Raw genomic sequence first — 18892 nt, forward strand, 5'->3', positions numbered from 1 at the left:
TGCTTTATTATTTCTTTATGTCTCATGGAGTCATTAAGTTCCACTTGACCATTTTTAATTGTTAAGCAATTATTTTCTTCAGCAGAGTTTTGTACCTCTTTTACCACTTGCTCAATTCTGATTGTTTTTAAGGAGTTACTTTCTTTAGAATTTTTCTGTACCTTTTACCATTTGGTCAATTCTGGTTTTTTAAGGAGTTATTTTCTTCAGCATTTTTGTGCATCTTTTTCTAAACTGTTAATTCTCTTTTCAAAAAAGTCTTTTATTTCTTTTCCCAATTTTACCTCTACTAACTTTATTTTATTTTCAATGTTTTTTGGTCCTTTTTCATTTCTTTCTTTAGCTCTTCTTGGAATTCTTGTTGGTCTTGTGTCCCATCTGTATTTTATTTCAGAGCTTTTCTTGTTGAAATTCTCATTGTCTTCTTCTGAGTTTTTGTCTTGAGCATCCCTCTCATTTTAGAAGGTTTGTATGATTGTGGTTTTCTTTGCTCATTTTTCCAACCTATTTCTTGACTTACTACTTTATGCTAGAGTTGGGCTATGCCCACCTCTGTGTGTGGAAGTATATCTGAACTGGATCTTTTGATTTTTATGTCCTGTTGCTTTCTCAGTTAGAACTGAGGGCCTGTAAGTCTTTGGTGCATTCTATTTGGTGTTATTGGAGGATAGGTCTTGTCATTGCTCTTCTTTTCTGTGTTTTTGGTTCTTACCTTGGTAGGGAGTCTACTAATTTTCTATGATGAGCTACTCTCCACCTGGAACTGTGATCCAGAACTAGATAATAAGAAATGGAGTTGTCAAATGACACCTGGTCCTGAACCTAGAGCTAACAAAGGATCCCCTGCAATCTCTTTCTGACTAGGTCTTCATTCCTCCTATAGTCCCCAGGTACTGAGTGGACCTGGTGTTGCTGCTGCTGCTTTGCCAATCTCCCCTAATCCCAAAGCTCATAGCTGGTGTCTCTTAGTCCATGCCAATCACCCACTGTCTGTAAACCTCTCTTTATGTCTTTTTAAATTGTTTTGGGATGGAAAAATGACTCACTATAAGTCTCGTTTTTATTTCCCACAGATTTGCAATAGGGAAGAAAAGTGTTAATTCACAATTCCCTAACCCCTCTGTTGAAGCAATTATCCCAAGCAAAGTAAAGATTGAATGCAGTTATGAAGCAAGCATTTACTTTAGGGCACTAAAAATAATAAGTGGGATTTTGTTATTGTTCATCTATTGTTATTGTTGTTTTCGTTCTTGTTAGTGATGGTGGTAGTAGTTTATTATAAGAAGGCAGCTGTGGAGTAACAGAATGAGCCCTGGAGGCAGGAATCCTAAGATGTGGGTTTGAATTCTGCCTCTCTTATTTATTAATTGTTGGACTTTGGGACAAGTTTCACCTTTCTGAATCTGTTTCCCCATCTGCAAAATAAAATAATGATTTTTTACATATCTTTTAGAATTGTGATAATTAAACAAGATACTATCTATAAAGAACTTCAGGAAGCATAAAACACTATAATGGCCAGCTAATAATTTTATGATTTATATCATTTGCCTGAAGTGAAAGCTAAAATTCTCAGCTGAAATTCCTTTGCATCAATCACCATCTGTCTTGACTTTGAGTGTTACTTATCATTGTAATTCACCTCCCCCTTCCCCCTTCCCTTTCTTCCTTCTCCCATTTCAATCTGCTATTTGGGCTGTTTACATTTTTCCCATTTAAAGACTGCATTGTGGTCATCCCTCTTGGTGGGTCTTTCTCTTTTCTTTGAAATATTTGGACTTGACCACTTCTCCTTTATTTCAGGAAGCAGAGAGCCAGAGGAGTAAATGTAGGATTTGTCTTCATGAGATTATTTCTTCCAGAATAACATGCACAGTCAACCATCTGGCACTGTTGTCTCCCTGCACTGACCAGAGGAGAAAGAAATGGAAAACAGCACACAAAGCATCATGTGACATGTCATTTGGGCAGCCTGACTGACCTTAGCCCTCTTCAAAATTGATCTGAATAGAAACTGCTGAAAATAGGCAAACACTGAAAACTTCACATAAGACGGACTGTGAAGCAATTTGAACTGTTCTCTTGGACATAGAGACTGATGAGTTAATAATTCTTCTAGATTCCTTTTTTCAGCTTTCCTGACTGTAAGTTAATCTCTATTTCTCCTATTTGTTATATGTAATGTATAAACTTTTCTTGATATAGTGGACATGCCATAAATGTTTGCAAAATGAAGAATGGCATTCAACTACATATGTTCAGGGAAATAGGGGTGGAAACTATATGTATTAGTGGTGTGTGTTCCCAAATATTGTGGTATTTGATATTATATAGACCAAAATATCTAGAAAAATTATGGAATTTGGGGATTTTTATCATTCGTGTGGAGACATAAATTTGTAGACTATTGAGTATCCAATGAAACATGGTATAGAATAGAGTAGGAGAAATGTATCTGAATTTTGTAAATTTAATCTGAAGTCGCTTTTAAGATTCTTTTTCATTGCCAACACATTTGCAAACATTTGGATTATTTACTTACTTTCCCTCTTTTTTCATTTCTCAAGTGACTTTAAGAATATTCTTCTAAGCTTTCAAAAGAGACCTTTTCTAACCAGAAAATGGAGATAAGTATTTTTATTGTGTTTGTTTCTTAGTCTCATATTACAAAAATGTAGGGACAAGAACAGTATTACTCTTTCAATAAGAACCCACTTTGAAAGGAAAACTATTAGGATTTTTTTTTTATTACAGGTTTATTATTTCCAAAAGACATTATTTTCTCTTTGTAAGATTTTAAGTTTCATAGGTTGTTTTCATTGCTTGTGTGATTTAGAGGACTATGAGGTTTTTACTCAGGAATTTCCATCTGAAAACAAAAAGAAAAAAGGTCATCTATTGCAATTGTACTTATTAAGTTAATAGGGATCATAGAATAATAAATTAAGAGCTAGAAGGCAGACTTCAGCAATTACGTAATGCAATTTTCTCATTTCACAGATGAAGAAAACTAAGGTCCAGTGAAAGGATTTGATTTACCTAGGGTCATATAAGTCACAAAGTCAATACTGAAACTCAGGTCCTCTCTCTCCAGATCTATCATTTTTCATCTTAACCATATTTATTTACACAATACATATTTACATACATACACACACATACATGCATACATGTGCAACCCCTCAGAATCAATGAGGTTTTGTTCTTATCCTTTTGCCCTGTTCTCATAAATTATCCCAAGACAAGGAGGACTGAAACATTTCTACATTCAATATCTTTTAGATAAATAGGTAAGAAAAATTTCAAACATTTAAAAGTAAATTGAGCCACTATATTTGTCATTATTTTAAAAATAAGCCCTTTTTTTTAAAAAAGTCAAGAAAACAGGAATTGGAATTCTTATGAGGATGAATATATATATTTTTATGTTATAAACTCTGTTGAGGATCACAATGGCATAGTGAAAAGTGAACAGGTTTTTTTTTGTCTCTGACATGTGCTAATTGTGTGACCGTGTGCCAAATCACTTACCTCCCATTGCTCCCAGGCACTCTTACACTGTTAGTTGTATTGAAAAATTCTGCTTGTATGCATGGACAGAAAGGGTTTACAAACCAGGAGGTCTCCATATAGAGGAAATCATGGATCCAGGTTTTTATTGTTAAATTTTGTTTTGTCTTTTTTAAAGAAGAAAGACATTTTTATTTGCTCAAACTAAATACAATTTTATAAAAATTTCAATTTTTTAAAAAATTGTCAGTGATTTCCTTCATTTCTCTTCTCTACCACAAAAATGATTTTCTAATTGCTCCAAATTACTGTCAGTTGGTAAGCATTTCTTAAGCACTATGTGTCAAATGTGCTAAGATCAGGGGATGCAAAGAAAGGCAAACACTGCTCCCAAAATGATGATTGTCTGATGTGGAGATACCATACAAGCAACTATGTACAAACAAGCTATGGATAGCATAAATTAGAGATAATCAGCGTAAAGAAAGCAAATGGGGGTGGGGAACCTGTGGCCTTGAGGCCACACATGACTGTCTAGGGCCTTGGTTGTGGCCTTTTGATGTGTACGAGGGGTGGGGGACCTGCAACCTTGAGGTTACACATGACCTAGGTCCTCAAGTGCAGCCTTTTGACTGAGTCCAAGTTTTACAGAGTAAATCCTTTTATTAAAGGGATTTGTTCTCTGAAGTTTGGATTCAGTCAAAGGGCTACATTTGAGGACCTAGAGGGCCATGTGTGGCCTCAAGGTCACAAGTTCACCACACCTGCACTAGAATAAAGGGACATCAGGAAAGGCTTCTTATAGAATACAGGATTTTAGCTAGAGGTATAAGGTGTAAGAAGACTAGATAGGTGTGGAAGGGAAAGAAGAATCACAGATGTCTTTGAATGACCAACAGAAGATTTTTTATTTGATCTCAAAAGTAATAGGGAGCCACTGGAGTTCATTGAGTTGGGGTGGGAAGGAATGACATGGTAAAATGTTTTAGGAAAACCACTTTGACAACAAAGTGGAGAATAGACTGGAATTGGGAGAAATTTGTGGCAGTCAGACTAATCATCAAATTATCGCAACAGTATAGGCAGAAGTGATGAAAGCTTACACCAAAATGCTGTGAGTATCAGAAGAGAGAAGGCAGAGATTCTGTGAAGGTAACATCTACCGACTTTGGAAACAGAACAATTACTGGCATAAGAAAAAGTAAGGAGTCAAAAATGGCACCTGACTAGGTTGCCAGCCTAAGTAACTGGAAGTATGGGGGTATAATAATAATGGAATTTGAAGTTCTTCCATGCCCCTTGGATTGTTAAGCAAACAGGTACTTAGCACCTTGTTTCAAGTTCATGATCGTGTTAAGTATTAAGATCCAAAACTTGTGAATCCCACAGTGGGATGAACTTGTTGACGTAACAGGAAGGAGCAGACCAGGGAGGAGCTAATACCATATATAAGGAAAAGCCCAAGCTGAGAGAGGCCAGAACTGCTGGGAAAGAGCAGTGTGGAGGCTGAGCTATTACTGCTGGAGAGAGAGAAAAATTGAGAACAGAATTGAGAATTGAGAACTGAACTGAGAACTGAGAAGAACTGAGAAATGAGAAGAGAGGAAAACTAGAAGAAGGCACAGCTGTGGTGCTGGTACTTTGTCTGTCTGTTTTGATGTTACTTTGTAAGATTCATCTGCTGATAGAGGATGATGGTGCTGTTATAGAAGCCCTGGGACCTTTGCTGCTGGTTCAGAAGCCCTGAAAGAGGATTTTCTTGTTGTATTAAACATACAGAAATCCTGGAGGAGGGTCTTGCTTATGTTTTCAGAGGTCCTGGGACCATACTGATGATTTGTGTTGATTTCTCAGACCTTGTTGTTGGGTCTATGTTGATTTCACATGCAGAAAGTGAATTGATGAGGGTGCCACCAATGTTTATGAACGTTATTGTGACTCTTTCAGAGCAAAAATATTCCTTTGCTTCATACTTAATAGTAGTGATTTAGTGAAAAGTAAGTTAAGCTTTAAATGTTAGCATTCAACCAACAGTGCCAAATGACTTTCAGGGAAATATCACTTAGGTATTCAGAGAAACACTGGCAGTAAATGTCATTCCTCTGACATTATTCTCTTTTCTTAAGTCAGCTGAAATGCACTTTCTAAGGGCATCAAAAAGTAATTTCACTAAACAATTCCTTGAGAGTAGTAAAAGATAAGATTTTCTTGTTAAAGATTTTCTTGTCACCTATTCTGTGAGTAGGTGAGGGATGATCCAAAAGGAAAGAACTGATAAAAGGGGAAGTTTCTAAACTCTTTTTCCCCAGGGACCAAGAAAACACTTTTTTATTGCAATTTCTCTCATATTTCTAAAAACAAAATGGGAGGAGGGAAAGGGAACATGCATTTATTAAGTACTTTAAATGCTAAGATGCTAGTCATTGTGCTAATTACTTTACAAATATTACCTCATTTGGTCCTCATAATTGTCTGAGGTAGGATTTGAACTTGGGTATTCCTGACTTCAGGCCCAGTACTCTAGCCACTGTGCCACCTAATTGCCTCTAAAGAGCTTACTAAGTGGTTTAAAAAAGTATCCTCAGGGGTTAGAGCCCATGCATTCCTGATTGTCTATCAACTGATTTCAGAAATGAGAATAATGTAGGAGGGATGACATTTACTGCCAGTGTTTCTCTCAACATCCAGTGATATTCCCCTGAAGTCAGTAAACAACATTGGTGAAATGCTAACTTTTAGGATTAACTTACCTTTCAGTAAATCTGTACTAGTATTTGTGAAATGGAATACAGTAAATCTATACTACTATACTGTGAAATGTCCCTAAAAGAGTTCACTATCGATCAAATCAACAAACATTTCTTCAGCACTAACTGTGTGGCAAGCATAGTACACTTGGCTAGGAATAGAAAGAGAAAAACAAAATTATGTCTGCCCTCAAGGAATTTACTTGCTATATTTTCCAACATTTCTCCTTTGAATGCACAAGAATACATTTGAAAGGATAACAAAGTGATGATAATTAAACATTTTTTTCTGTTTGAAAAACAAAACAATTTCTTTCTGTCATATATATGTATATATAGATATGTATGTACATATACATATATATGCCACAACATTTACAATGTTTTCTCTCCCTTTGTAACAAACAGGTCAAAATGATTAAAAGAAAGATAACTATTTTCCAACAAACTCGAGCACTTCTGTGTAAGAATATAATTAAAAAATGGAGGATGAAAAGAGAGAGTTTCCTGGTATGATTAAAAGTAATTTTATGTTGTTCTTGTTTTTTTTCTCAACTACATATTTATTATGAGGATTTTGCTTCTATTTTTTAAGCAGAATAGAAAAGAGGAGGGCAATGGATAAAAGTAAATATTTGATCATTGAAAAAATTAAATTTATTTTCTAAAAGCAAAACAAAAATAAAGAACAACAAAGCTACATCTCTTTTGGTAAAGGAAGATGTGCCTCTCAGGCAGCATACATGCATTTCTTCATTCTATACTACTATTTATGTGCTTATTTTATACTGAAAAGCTAGGTTGGTTTAATTTTAGATTGTGTATGCTTACAAATGTTTTAGCATAAGGAAAAATTTCAAATTAAAGGTGCCATTGAAAAAAGGCATGAAGTAGAAGTAGCACTTTCCCAAATCATCAAATCACGCAAAACCATTCTGCTTAGCTCAGACTCAGTTTCTGGGCCTGCAACAACAAAAATGCTAACCAGCATAGAACTTAATGTTTTAATGGACAAATAAATAGCTAGTCTCTGCTTCAACTGCTCATCAAGGTACATTATGATGAAAACACTGGTTAGGTTGGAAGGATTATGAAAGTGTTGGTTGGCAGAAATGGAAAACCTCATTTTGCAAGGGTTTTTTAATCCTGATAAAACACTACATTGACCCCAAGTTCTGTGACACTCTGTTGAGTTACAAATACCTGGATCTGGCCATCATCACAAAGATACTGATTACTTTCTACATTGCCTAATGTGTAGGTTTCCCCAGGTCACAATTACTGGAACAGGGACAAAGTAGCTATGAACAAAGTGATGAGAACTGGTCCCCAAAACAGAACATCCCATTACTTCTTAATCCTGTCTACTCAGAGAGTTCATCATTCAATGCACATTTTTTTTTAGCATTACCAAGAACTCGTACAGGTCTTACTCTCACTCTTACTTAAATTAGGTGAAATTATAGTTATTTTCTCAGTTCCCAGGTAACATATATTTAAAGGGACCACAGAGAAGAACATCGGGAATTGGAAATAAGCAGAAAAATGAATAGGTGAACAGGACCCAAGATACCTAAAAAAAATACTGTTAATTTTGAATGTTAGAGGAGGGTGCTTCATAAACTTTAAAATGTTATATGAGTTATTATTGTAGTTACCTTACTATTATTAATATTTATTTGTTTTGCTTTTGATAGGCCAATTATATTGTGTCTTCCTTATTCTATTTTCCCTCTGCCTTGTCTTGTAAATGTATCTGCTTAGAAATAGAAACTTAGTGGAACAAAAAAAGTGAACACTTTCTAATTTCTTTTTCTCTTGTGTTATATAGGAATGGCTTCTTTCGTTGTTTCTGTGCCTGCAACTCTTCCTGATTGGATTATTTACTTTATACTCTCAACTTTCTGAAGTGCCTCCAGTAGACCTAGGACGCATAGATAAATTTAATGATTCTGAATTTCAGGTTAAATATATGCCAGTCACCAATATAACTCAACAAATAATAGATAAAGTGGCTTTACCTTCCTTTATGAAAGGTATGTTCTCTAACAGCTCAGAGCAAATATTTGGTGTTATTATCCTATTTTATTATAAAGATAAACATGTTTAATCTGAGATTAAATGTATAGAATGAGTTAACTCTTCTATCATAACATATTCTAACAAACTTAGATTAGACCAGATATGGCCCTATGATTGAAGACAAGGGCCATACTTGAGGACCTAGAGAGCCACATGTGACCTCGGGGCCACAGGTTCCCCACCCCTGGGTTAGAACAAGTTAAAAATAATTGATTTTTCAGTATTCTTGTATCTGATTTCAGAAGATTCAAGACTGCATATTTACCCTTTTTCTAAAACTAGATTAATGCCAGGAGGGTATATTTAAAATAGTTCAATATTCTTGATAAAGATTGGTTATAGATATATCCATTTTAATAAATACTCTATGGTTTATGTCTCTATCTCACCCAGGAAGGGCCTAATTTAGAGAACATTTCTTTCTGAAACCAATAAATTTAAGGCTCATTCCTTGAAGGGGAAGTGGATTTCAGCAGACCTTCTGCAAGATCTCTTTGCTACTCATCTGAATGATTGAGTACATAGCTAATATGTAGGAAGACGGTGTTGCATAGTAGATAGATACTAGCTTTTAGGACAGGAAGGTTTAAGTTCTTGAGCTGTCTCAAGTTTCTTATACACTAGTTACTTAAATTCTCAGCGTCCCAATCAATTCTCTAAGACTATGAGCTGCTGATGGTAAGTAATCTAGCCTCAGACTATCTTTTCAGTCTCTCCCTAAAATACTTTATTCTGCAGCCAAAATGGCCTGTATGATATATTATCCCTATGTATATCCCCTACATAATATTCTATCTTCCACCTCCATTGCCTGTGCCTGGACTGTTTTCATTCTCACTTCCACTTCTTGGAACCCCTAGCTCCCTTCGAGGCTTAGCTCAAGCTGAGAGATCTTTCCTGATATCCCTCAATTTTAGCACTCCTCACTTGACTGTGTATTTATTTTGTATTTACTAATTTTTAGACATGTTGAATCCTATAAGGGAGAGGTACTGACTCATTTTTTAAAATGTGTATTGCCAGCACCTAGCATGCCTGACATGTAACAAGTATTTAATAATTTAATAATTTATTTATTGACCTATATCATTGTAAAGATTTTCCATACAGAGAAATACCTACAGGAATAAAATCACAATCAGTTCCTCCATCCCTAACCAAAAGGATGTCAGGACCAAATCACATCCTCTATCACACCCTCTGTACTGAGCTAAGAAAAGTTCTAGAGAAAACGGAAGACCTTTCCATAACAAGCCAGAAAAGTTTATTAGAGCTTCTTCCCACTCCCACCCTTCATTCAAATAGTTATAGCTATGGTCTACACAGCAGGGGTTGGTAGCCTGTGGCCTTGAGGCCACACATGGCCCTCTAGGCCCTCAAGTGCAGCCCTTTGACTGAATCCAAACTTCACAGAATAAATCTCCTTAATAAAGGGATTTGTTCTGTAAAACTTGGACTCAGTCAAAAGGCTGCACTTGAGGACCTAGGTCATGTATAACCTCAAGGTTGCAGGTCCCCCACCCCTCGTACACCATCCTCTTTTGCCTCAGTCAGATGAAATTTTTCTTCCAGGCTTAGAAAAATGCAGTTTCCAGCTAATTTGTTTTCATTGCCTATCAAGATTAAGTTTCCCAATAAGTACTCAGGAAAGACAAACAGTGTATAGTGCTCATGTATCATGTGTATTGCTTCATTCTAAACTAAGGAACTCCAATCCCCCATCTCCCTTTGAGTTTTTTATTCTAATCTTACTTTTGTTACACTAAAAATCTTCTATATGCTGAAGACCCTTAGGCTTAGAATAAAATGAACCCTTTTAATAAGATGGACTTTAATAAGATGGAGATTCCCCAATCTGCTATTAAGTCATCATCCTTTCCTCGTTTCTTTGTTTCTCCCTTCTCTTGTTTTAACCTCAGGACTCTATTTAGGGAAAGGGAATAATGAGAGAGGAGATATAAATTCAGGGGGAGCTTTGCTTGGGTACAATGAGGGAATGAACAGCATCTCCGATACCTATTTAATGATTTTTAATTTACTAATAAAGTACTAAGATCTAGTTTTCCTACTTTGCTGAAGAAATGTAAATGGCAATAACCTTCTAAATTTCAGTGACCTGAGACAAAGCCCTGTTCAGCCCATCCCATTTACCAATATTCTCAGAGTTTACCAGGAACATCATTAGTTTTTCTATTCTTGAACCTGAACCAAGTTCTTACTGAAGCTTACTTCAGTGTCATCAGCCCTGCAATTAGTCTGGAATCTTGGTCAGTGTAACACTTCTACACCTTGTATTTATTATAATGATTTATGGAGACATCAAGCCCACTGAAAGCAATCTACATGCATAGTGCTCCATCCCACCTGACTTTCAGTAGGCTGACATAGTGAGGGCCCAGCTCTCCAAAGATTCCTCTTCCCATTAGAAGCAAAACCAAGTAGTACTATGCTTTCCCCCACAGGGCTAGGATAGGCCGAGAATCTCCAAGGCATTTAGGATCAGTTTAGCAATGAAGTGGTATTAGGGTCAGCAGTTCTGAGGGTTTGAAGGTACAAAGATCTTCAACAGGGAGCAGGTTAAGGAAAGACAAGCAAGTGATAGGCAAAGTTACCATCTTCCTGTGCCCTAGTTTTCTCCCCTACATAAAGAAGGGTTATACTTTATGTCATCTTTTCCAACTTTAAATCTACAATCCTATGATCATCTTCCTTGCCCATTAATAGAGAAAAAATCTGAAGAATCATAAAAAAATAATGCTTCTGAATTAACTAAAAACTGCATTTTTAAAAAGGAAACTGAATGTTGCCATTATCAAAAGAGATGAATTAGGAGGCTAAACTGACAGTGCTTGTAATTGATACTTGGGGAAAGTTATTTGAGATTGTATAAATTCCTACAATGAAGAGAAGTTAAGTTGACTTTGAAGGCACACGAATTGCTTTGTCTCTGGGGCTAGGACAAGAGAAGGGATAAGTGAGCAGAACAGTGATAGCTATAAGAGTGGGGAAATGAGTGCTAGAAGTTTACTCACTTTAGACATTTTGGATATTTACTAGTGAAACTGTTATAAGACTATATCATTTTTTTCCAACTATATGTAGACTCTCCACTACCTAAGATGAGAAGATATTCATTATTAGCATTATTGATTCCAATTTTTTCATAGTAAAATAAATCATTCAACTTTAATCAAAACTATTTTCACCTGATAAAAGTATCTGTGCTGAGTGGCATCAAGGCGATTGACTGGCTCGATTAAGCCGCATCTTTACACTGTCTATGCTTTTGGATAGATTGTCTCAAATGACATTTTAAGATCAAATGTGATTTATTGAAAAGGTCAGAATGAGACAAAATACATTTTTCATGTGTTATAATTTCTAGATGATTAGAAATGTCTTTTTCCATGCTGCTATATCTGAATCTTCTATACAGTTGACTTACTTCATATATCGAGGAACTTTGCTTAAATTAGTTGGACATGAATTAATCATCTTAAATCACTTTTTCCTTATGCATGGCAGGAATAAATATCACTGGGACAACAGACAAAAAAGCTTCATCTCATGGAAACTTTGACACAATGGCAATCATCTTTCATGATACATTTTCATATGAGTTGAAGTCATGGGGATACAGAGTGCCATATTTCAATGAACATAATGAACATTCAGGTGACTTCCTCTTTGGCTATTTTTTCATAAACCAGGGACTATTATGAGGCGATGAAGTATATAAAAACAATGGTATAAACAACATAGATGTATAATATGCATTATACTCTTAAATTTAAACAGCGTACATTTTTATGAAAATAAAGAATACCTTCCCATATGAGTATAACTCTCAGTGAACAAGTTCCTATTAAATATATTTATTTTCCTTCCCAATTTTATTATATCCTCTTTATAGGCCTATATAAATGGCATTATTTGAGAAAAATCAGGTTAACTTAAATAAACATTTCCTTTGGTTTTCTACATATACTATTTTAATATTTTCACTGTTGCAATAATTATTTTTGATTGTGTGGTCTTGGTTTTTCAGCCTTTTTTTCTTATTTTTACTTTTAACCAAGTGTTATTTGCTTTAATTCTTCATGGTTAAATCTGTAAGATATACTCTCTAGAAAGAAGTAAGTTTCTCATTTTGGATTATGTCTACTACTGGGGTGGCTACTACAAAATAGTAGTATAATAGTATCTTGCCAAGTGTAGGGTTCAAAATTAGATTTCCCCCATAAAAAAGAAGTATAATATTTATTATATTAAGTATAATCATATTATTAAATTAAATTATAAATTAATTAAAAATTGTTAAATCAAATATTAAACTAGTATAATAGTATCTTGCCAAGTGTAGGGTTCAAAGCTAGATTTCCCCCCATAAAAAGGACTTAGCAGTTGATTCTCAAAACATTAATTTACCCAAGATGCATATAATTATATTCTTATTACCAAAAAGCATCTATTTATAAAGACAGTAAATTCGACCTCTGTAACTGTTATATAAGTAAAAGGATTCACATTCATGTAGTATTTTAAACAGCCACTTGAGAATCACATGTTTTCTATCAGTATTGTTTCTTTTGCTACTAATTTAATGCTAATAAAATTTTTACCTACTCACATGGCTTCAAACTTATCCTCACCTCTACCTGTTTCAGCTGCACTGGGCTATTGAACCAGCAGTAAGAGAGCCATACTGCATCTAACTGATAAGTTTGGAATTAGATATTTATTCTAACACCTTAGTCAATACCTCTGCAGCCACATACAACCAGTGCAAAGAGATCTATGTCTACATGAAAGAACTGTTTTTCTCCTTTCTTCTTTCCTTTTCCCTACATATATCCTATGAGATTCTATTCCCTGAAGTAGCAAGAGCTACTGATTCTCCCCAGACACCCTTAGGGTAATCATGAAGCCTTAGGGATGGTCAGTGACCAGAGAGAGATTGTAGCACATTAACCCATGCCCATGAACTCTGAAGTACATAGCACTCTGTTCTGAGAAGACAGAATAGGCCCTGAAGATCCATCATTCCAAATCTCAAATATCTGGCGATGGAGGCTAACCCCAGGAAGTGAAGGTCAGCACAAGATCCCAGGGGTACCAGGTCAAAACTAAACAAGGTGGACCGGCTCTCTTGAAAGTATAGCAGTGAGCAGATACTTGGTTCCAACTCAGTAACTAAATCTTGATTGATGCATAAACCAAAGAAGCCCTCTACCAGTACAACAAATGACCATAGATCTAGAGATCTCCCAAAAGGAGAGAGTAACTCTGTAATAACTCTAAGAAAAGACTCAAAGGGAAAAATAATTTTTCATAAAAAGTACATAGATACCTAAAAGAAATGAAGAAATAATAAAAAATAATAAAAAGTGAAATCTCTGAAGGAATTGGAAAGAGAATAAACAGCTTAGAAGAGAAAGCATAAACCTCATCCAAATTATGAAATACTTGAAAACTGGAAAAGACCATTTGGAAATCAATGACCACATGAGATAGCAAGAAATATTAGAACAAAATAAAAAGATTGAAAAAAGTAAATTATTATATTAAAAAGAGCTAAATTGGAAAAAAAGATCAATAAGAGATGATTTTAAAAGCATTGCACTCCTTGAAAACCATATTTTGTATGTGTTTCTGGGGGAAGGACTTAATTCTATATTTCAAGAAATTTTAAGTGAAAATTATCCAGATCTATTACAATTAGAAGACAAAATGAAGATAAAAAGAAATCAGTGGATCATCTCTGTAATGAAACCCCAGAAGAAAAAGCCTGAGCAATGCTATAGTCAAAATCCTGGATACCTACATAAAATTAAAAAAATATTATAATTCTATAAATAAAAACACAGAGTACTTACCAAGGAATGACAGTCAGAATTACCCAAGAACTGGCAGCTTCTACTGTAAATCAGAGGAGATCTTGGAATACAATATTCCCAAAGGCAAAATAACTGGGCAAAAATAGCTTACTCTGTAAAGATGATTTATCATCTTATAGGGAAAAATGAACTTAACATGAAACAGAGAATTTTAAAGAATTTCAGATAAAAATACTAGAACTGACTTAGGAATACAAGCAAAAGACTACAGAAGGAGCTGTGATGATGATATAGTACTGGCATTCTAATAAATGGAGAAGAAATATGTCCCTTTGGAACCTTAATATTTTCAAAGATCATTAAAAGAGTTAAATGAGAAAAACAGAGTTCCTTGTATTGAACTGGTTCTGTTCTGAGTATATGAAGAGAAAAAAGTGAAGATAGAGTAAAAGAAATGCAATAATGTAGAAAAGAAGATGGGGGGAGAACTTGCTGTAAAGGCAGGTAGGTGGAATGGCATATAGAGTCCTAGATCTAGAGTAAGGACGACATATTCATATACTAGCTCCTTAGACATTTACTAGTTGTTGACCCTGGAGAAGGGAAGGGAAATAATGAAATAGATTATTTTAGAGGATCATGAGTAGTATGAACTGGTACAGAGTGAAGTGAGCAAAACAAGAGAGCAATTTATATAAGGAAAACAGTATTGTAAATAAAAAAAATTTTGAAAGATTTAAATCAATAAGCCAAGATCCCAAAGGTCTTATGATGAATAGTGTTGTCTCTTTCATCACAGAAGTGATGGACACAGGTGCAGAATGAAATATGCATTTTTGAACATGAACGTGATTTATTTTTACATAATATTACTTTATTTGTTGCAAGATATTTTCCCTTCTTTCTCTTTCAGTTGAGGGAGTAATGTTGGGGAGGGGAGGGCAGAGTTATCAGTAGCAATACCAAAAAAAGAAGAGGACTATTGAAACATTTTTTTTAATATGCTGAAGAGTAGTATGTTCAGAAAGAAGCACAGACAATTTTGAAAGCGACATCTTGAATTTGTTATATACCTTTTTAAGAGAGGAAAACAGTATAACGTAGAGATGTGCAGTTTCACACAGAATCCCTTTTTGGCATGTGTTCTGCTGTGCATGTTAAAATGCTCTGTTGTAGAATGAAGTCAAGATGGCGAAGTAGATACACGACCTCCCTGCTGCTCCGGCTTCCACCTTCCCCAATCCATGTAAAAAGGGGACTGTAAACAAACTTTGGAGGTTCAGAACGCACAAAATGACACAGAGAAGCTAACCTCCCACTGAGGACAGCCTGGCAGGCCAGCAGGAATTGGCCAGCACAGCACTCTGGGAGCTGAGCCCAGCCCCATGCTGAGGCTTTAGCTCCAGCGTGGGCCTGACCAGCTGCCAGCAGGAGGGACTCCACATCAGCAGCAGCTGTGGCCGTTTCCAGATTTACCAACACATAGATGCGAAGGACAAAGTGAGAGGTCAGTGCAGTCTGGACTTTGGCACCAGTAAGTGGGAGTGCATGGCTTTTCCCCCCGGGGCGAGAATCCTCTGAGATGCTGCCTGGGTCAACACCACATTGGAGCTTCAGCTCCTGGCCTGCAGAGTGTAGGGGGACCAAGCACCAGTCTGAGGGGTAATCGCTCTTGCTTTAACCTTCTTGGATCTGTATTGAAGTCTAAGGTGGAGGTCCTGGGGTGTGTGTCCAGCTTCCAGAGTGTGTGGAGACCTCAGAGAGGGCACCCATCTAATACCTCCAGCAGCTGAGAAAACCACAGCATTTGGGACGAAAGCTCCCAAGTCTGGTGGCAGAGTCCTATTGTGGCAAAAAGCCGAGGGGTCAAGTGACTGAGGGGTGACAAGACCAGGCAAAGGAAACAAAGCAGACAGAAGATTCCAACATTAGAGTCCTATTTGGGGGACAAAAAGGAGCAAATCATGGAACAGGAGGAAGACAGTGAAGTCAGAACTCCTGCACCAAAAGCTTCAAAGGAAAATATGAGCTTCTTATAGGCCATAGAGGACCTTAAGAAGCAGACAAGAGAAGTGGAGGAAAAATTGGGAAGAGAAATGAGAACAAAGCAAGAAAATTTGAAATGAGTCAATAGACTGCCTGAGGAAAATAACACCTTGAATAATAGATTAACTCAAATTGCAAAAGAGGCTCAAAATGGCAATGAGGAGAAGAATGCCTTAAAAAGCTGAACTTGCCAGATGGAAAAAGAATCTCAAAAGCTCAATGAGGAGAATCATTGCTTCAGAATTAGATTGGAGCAAATGGAAGCTAATGACTTTATGAGAAATCAAGATGCTGTTAAACAGATCCAAACAAATGAAAGAATAAAAGGCAATGTGAAATATCTCCTGGGAAAAACCACTGACCTGGAAAATAGATCCAGGAGAGAGAATTTAAAAATTATTGGACTACCTGAAAGCCATGATCAAAGAAAGAACCTAGAAATCATCCTCCAGAAAGTTCTCAAAGAAAACTGCCCTGATGTTTTAGAACCAGAGGGCAAAATAGAGGTTGAAAGAATCCACTGATCATCTGCTTAAAAAGATCCCCAAAAGAAAACTCCTAGGAATATTATAGCCAGATTCCAGAATTCCCAAATTAAGGAGAGAATGTTACAAGAAGCCAGGAAAAAACTATTTGAATATTGTGGAAACACAACCAGGATAACCCAGGATCTGGAAGCTTCTACATTAAGGGATCGAAGGGCTTTGAATATGACATTCTGGAGGTCAAAGGAGCTGGGACCAAAACCAAGAGTCACCTACCCAGCAAAACTGAGTATCATGTTTCAAGGAAAAATATGGTCATTCAGTGGAATAGAGGACTTTCAAGCATTCTTGCTGAAAAAACCAGAGTTGAATAGAAAATTTGACATTTAGATGTAAGAAGCAAGAGAAGCATGAGAAGGTAAACAGGGAAATGAAATCATAAGGAATTTATCAAAGTTGAACTATTAACATTCCTACATGGAAAAATAATAATTGTAACTTATGTAACTTTTCTCAGTAGTTGAAGGGAATAGAAATATATATTCATATATATATGTGTGTGTGTGTCTATATATGAGGGTATATGGGCATATGAATACATATGTGAATTGTGTATATATGTTTACAGGTATACATAGATAGAGGGCACAGGACCAATTTAACAGGAAGGGATGATACTTAAAAGGTGAAATTAAGAGGTGAGAGAGGAATATAATGAGAGGAGATGGGGAGAGACAGAATGGGGTAAACTATCTCATATAGAAGAGGCAAGGGAATATGGTTACAATGGAGGGGAAGAATAGGAAGGCAAAAGGGAATGGGTCAACCTTATTCCCATTGAATTTGGCTTGAGGAGGGAATGAAATACACACTAAATAGGGTATCTCACCCTCCAGGAGAGTAGGCGGGGAAGGGGATGAGAGGGGGGGATGATGGAAGGGAGGGCAGGCTGGGGAGGGAGGGAAGTTGGAAGCACCCACTTTTGAAAAGGGATGGGATCAAAGTAGAGAATAGAACAAGTGGGAGGTGGGATAGGAGGGAGGGAAATATAGTCAGTCTTTTACAATGTATCTAGTATGTTATTGTTTTGCATTAGCCACACATGTACAACCTATATTGAACTGCTTATATATATGTATATATATACACTCTTATTAATACTATTTTACATTTAATTGGGAAATAACATATACAGGCACTGGGGCATAGAGATCCACTGGAAAAGTTGAAAGGGGTATGGGAGAAAATATGGGAGAGAGCAGATTGGAGGAGGGAATATCCTGTGGGACTGCTATTTTGGGGTGGTGGGTAGGGGAAAAAAGGGGAGAAAATTTGTAACTCAAAATCTGATGGAAATGAATTATATAAATCAAAGGTTAATAAAGCATTTGAAAAGAAAAAAAAAGCATTTGGACAACTTCTGGGAAAACCCAGGTACTCTCAGTAATGAGAACCAAGAATACTTCCATCAAGAAATCTGTTAGTCAATAAACATTTATTACGCACCAAAAGAAAAAAAAAAAAGAAACACATTCCAAAAATGAAATATAGATTGTGCAAAGCCACAAGATAGAATGGAATCCCTTTTGTTGGAAAAGGAATACCAACTTAAGGGAATAACCAAAAGGACATTTTGGCTAGAACATTGTCTATGAAAGGATCATGTGAAATAATCCTGGCAGAGTAGGCTGGATTCAGATTATAAAGGTCTTTAAATTCCAAATAAGGATTTCATGCTTTATGCTTGAATAACTGGGGAATCACTGAAAAAAATGCTTTGTTTTTTAGTTTTTAAACTAAGAATTAAAAAAAATCTTGACCAATTTGGAAAAAAGGGAGGAGGTTGTTGGTTGGATAAGGAGGATATTGTGGGCAGGGAAGCTCTACCAAATTGATTTCTTGAAAAATTTTGAAAATTCTATCATATATATGCTTTTTGATTTCCCACTTCCTTCTATAAAAATATCCTTCCACCACTTTTAACAATGAAACTCAGGCTCCCTTAGCAAACAATGTAAAGACTAATCATTAAATAGAGACTCAGTTTCCAGAATTTTCTAAGTCAGGGTCCCAAAGGAATTAACATCCCATCAAACCCCTAAAAGGAATCAAACTATTTTGCTTTTGTCCTTGTTAACAAATTTTATCATACAACATGTCTGAACATAACAAAATGGTTTTAAAC

General features: G+C 36.0%; 1 protein-coding gene across 6 annotated transcripts in view; it reads left to right on the top strand.

The window, feature by feature from the left end:
• Nucleotides 1-1781: 1781 nt before the first annotated feature.
• Nucleotides 1782-18892, top strand: part of LOC138152592 (ATP-binding cassette sub-family A member 10-like) — a 118531-nt gene continuing 101420 nt past the window's right edge. For 2 of the 6 annotated variants that reach the window (XM_069076550.1, XM_069076553.1), the window contains exons 1-4: nt 1788-2144; nt 6666-6767; nt 8089-8293; nt 11865-12014. In XM_069076550.1, the coding sequence (XP_068932651.1) occupies nt 6672-6767; nt 8089-8293; nt 11865-12014 (451 nt within the window). In that variant the 5' untranslated portion in view covers nt 1788-2144; nt 6666-6671. Of the gene's footprint in view, nt 2145-4952; nt 5147-6665; nt 6768-8088; nt 8294-11864; nt 12015-18892 lie in introns of those variants that run through there. The other 4 variants (XR_011166139.1, XM_069076551.1, XM_069076554.1 and 1 more) reach the window with 4 other exon arrangements.

This window comes from Petaurus breviceps, unplaced genomic scaffold, assembly GCF_028583685.1.
Source record: "Petaurus breviceps papuanus isolate PSGF00001 unplaced genomic scaffold, PetGlider_PUasm1.0 90925, whole genome shotgun sequence".
Taxonomy (NCBI): Eukaryota; Metazoa; Chordata; class Mammalia; order Diprotodontia; family Petauridae; genus Petaurus; species Petaurus breviceps.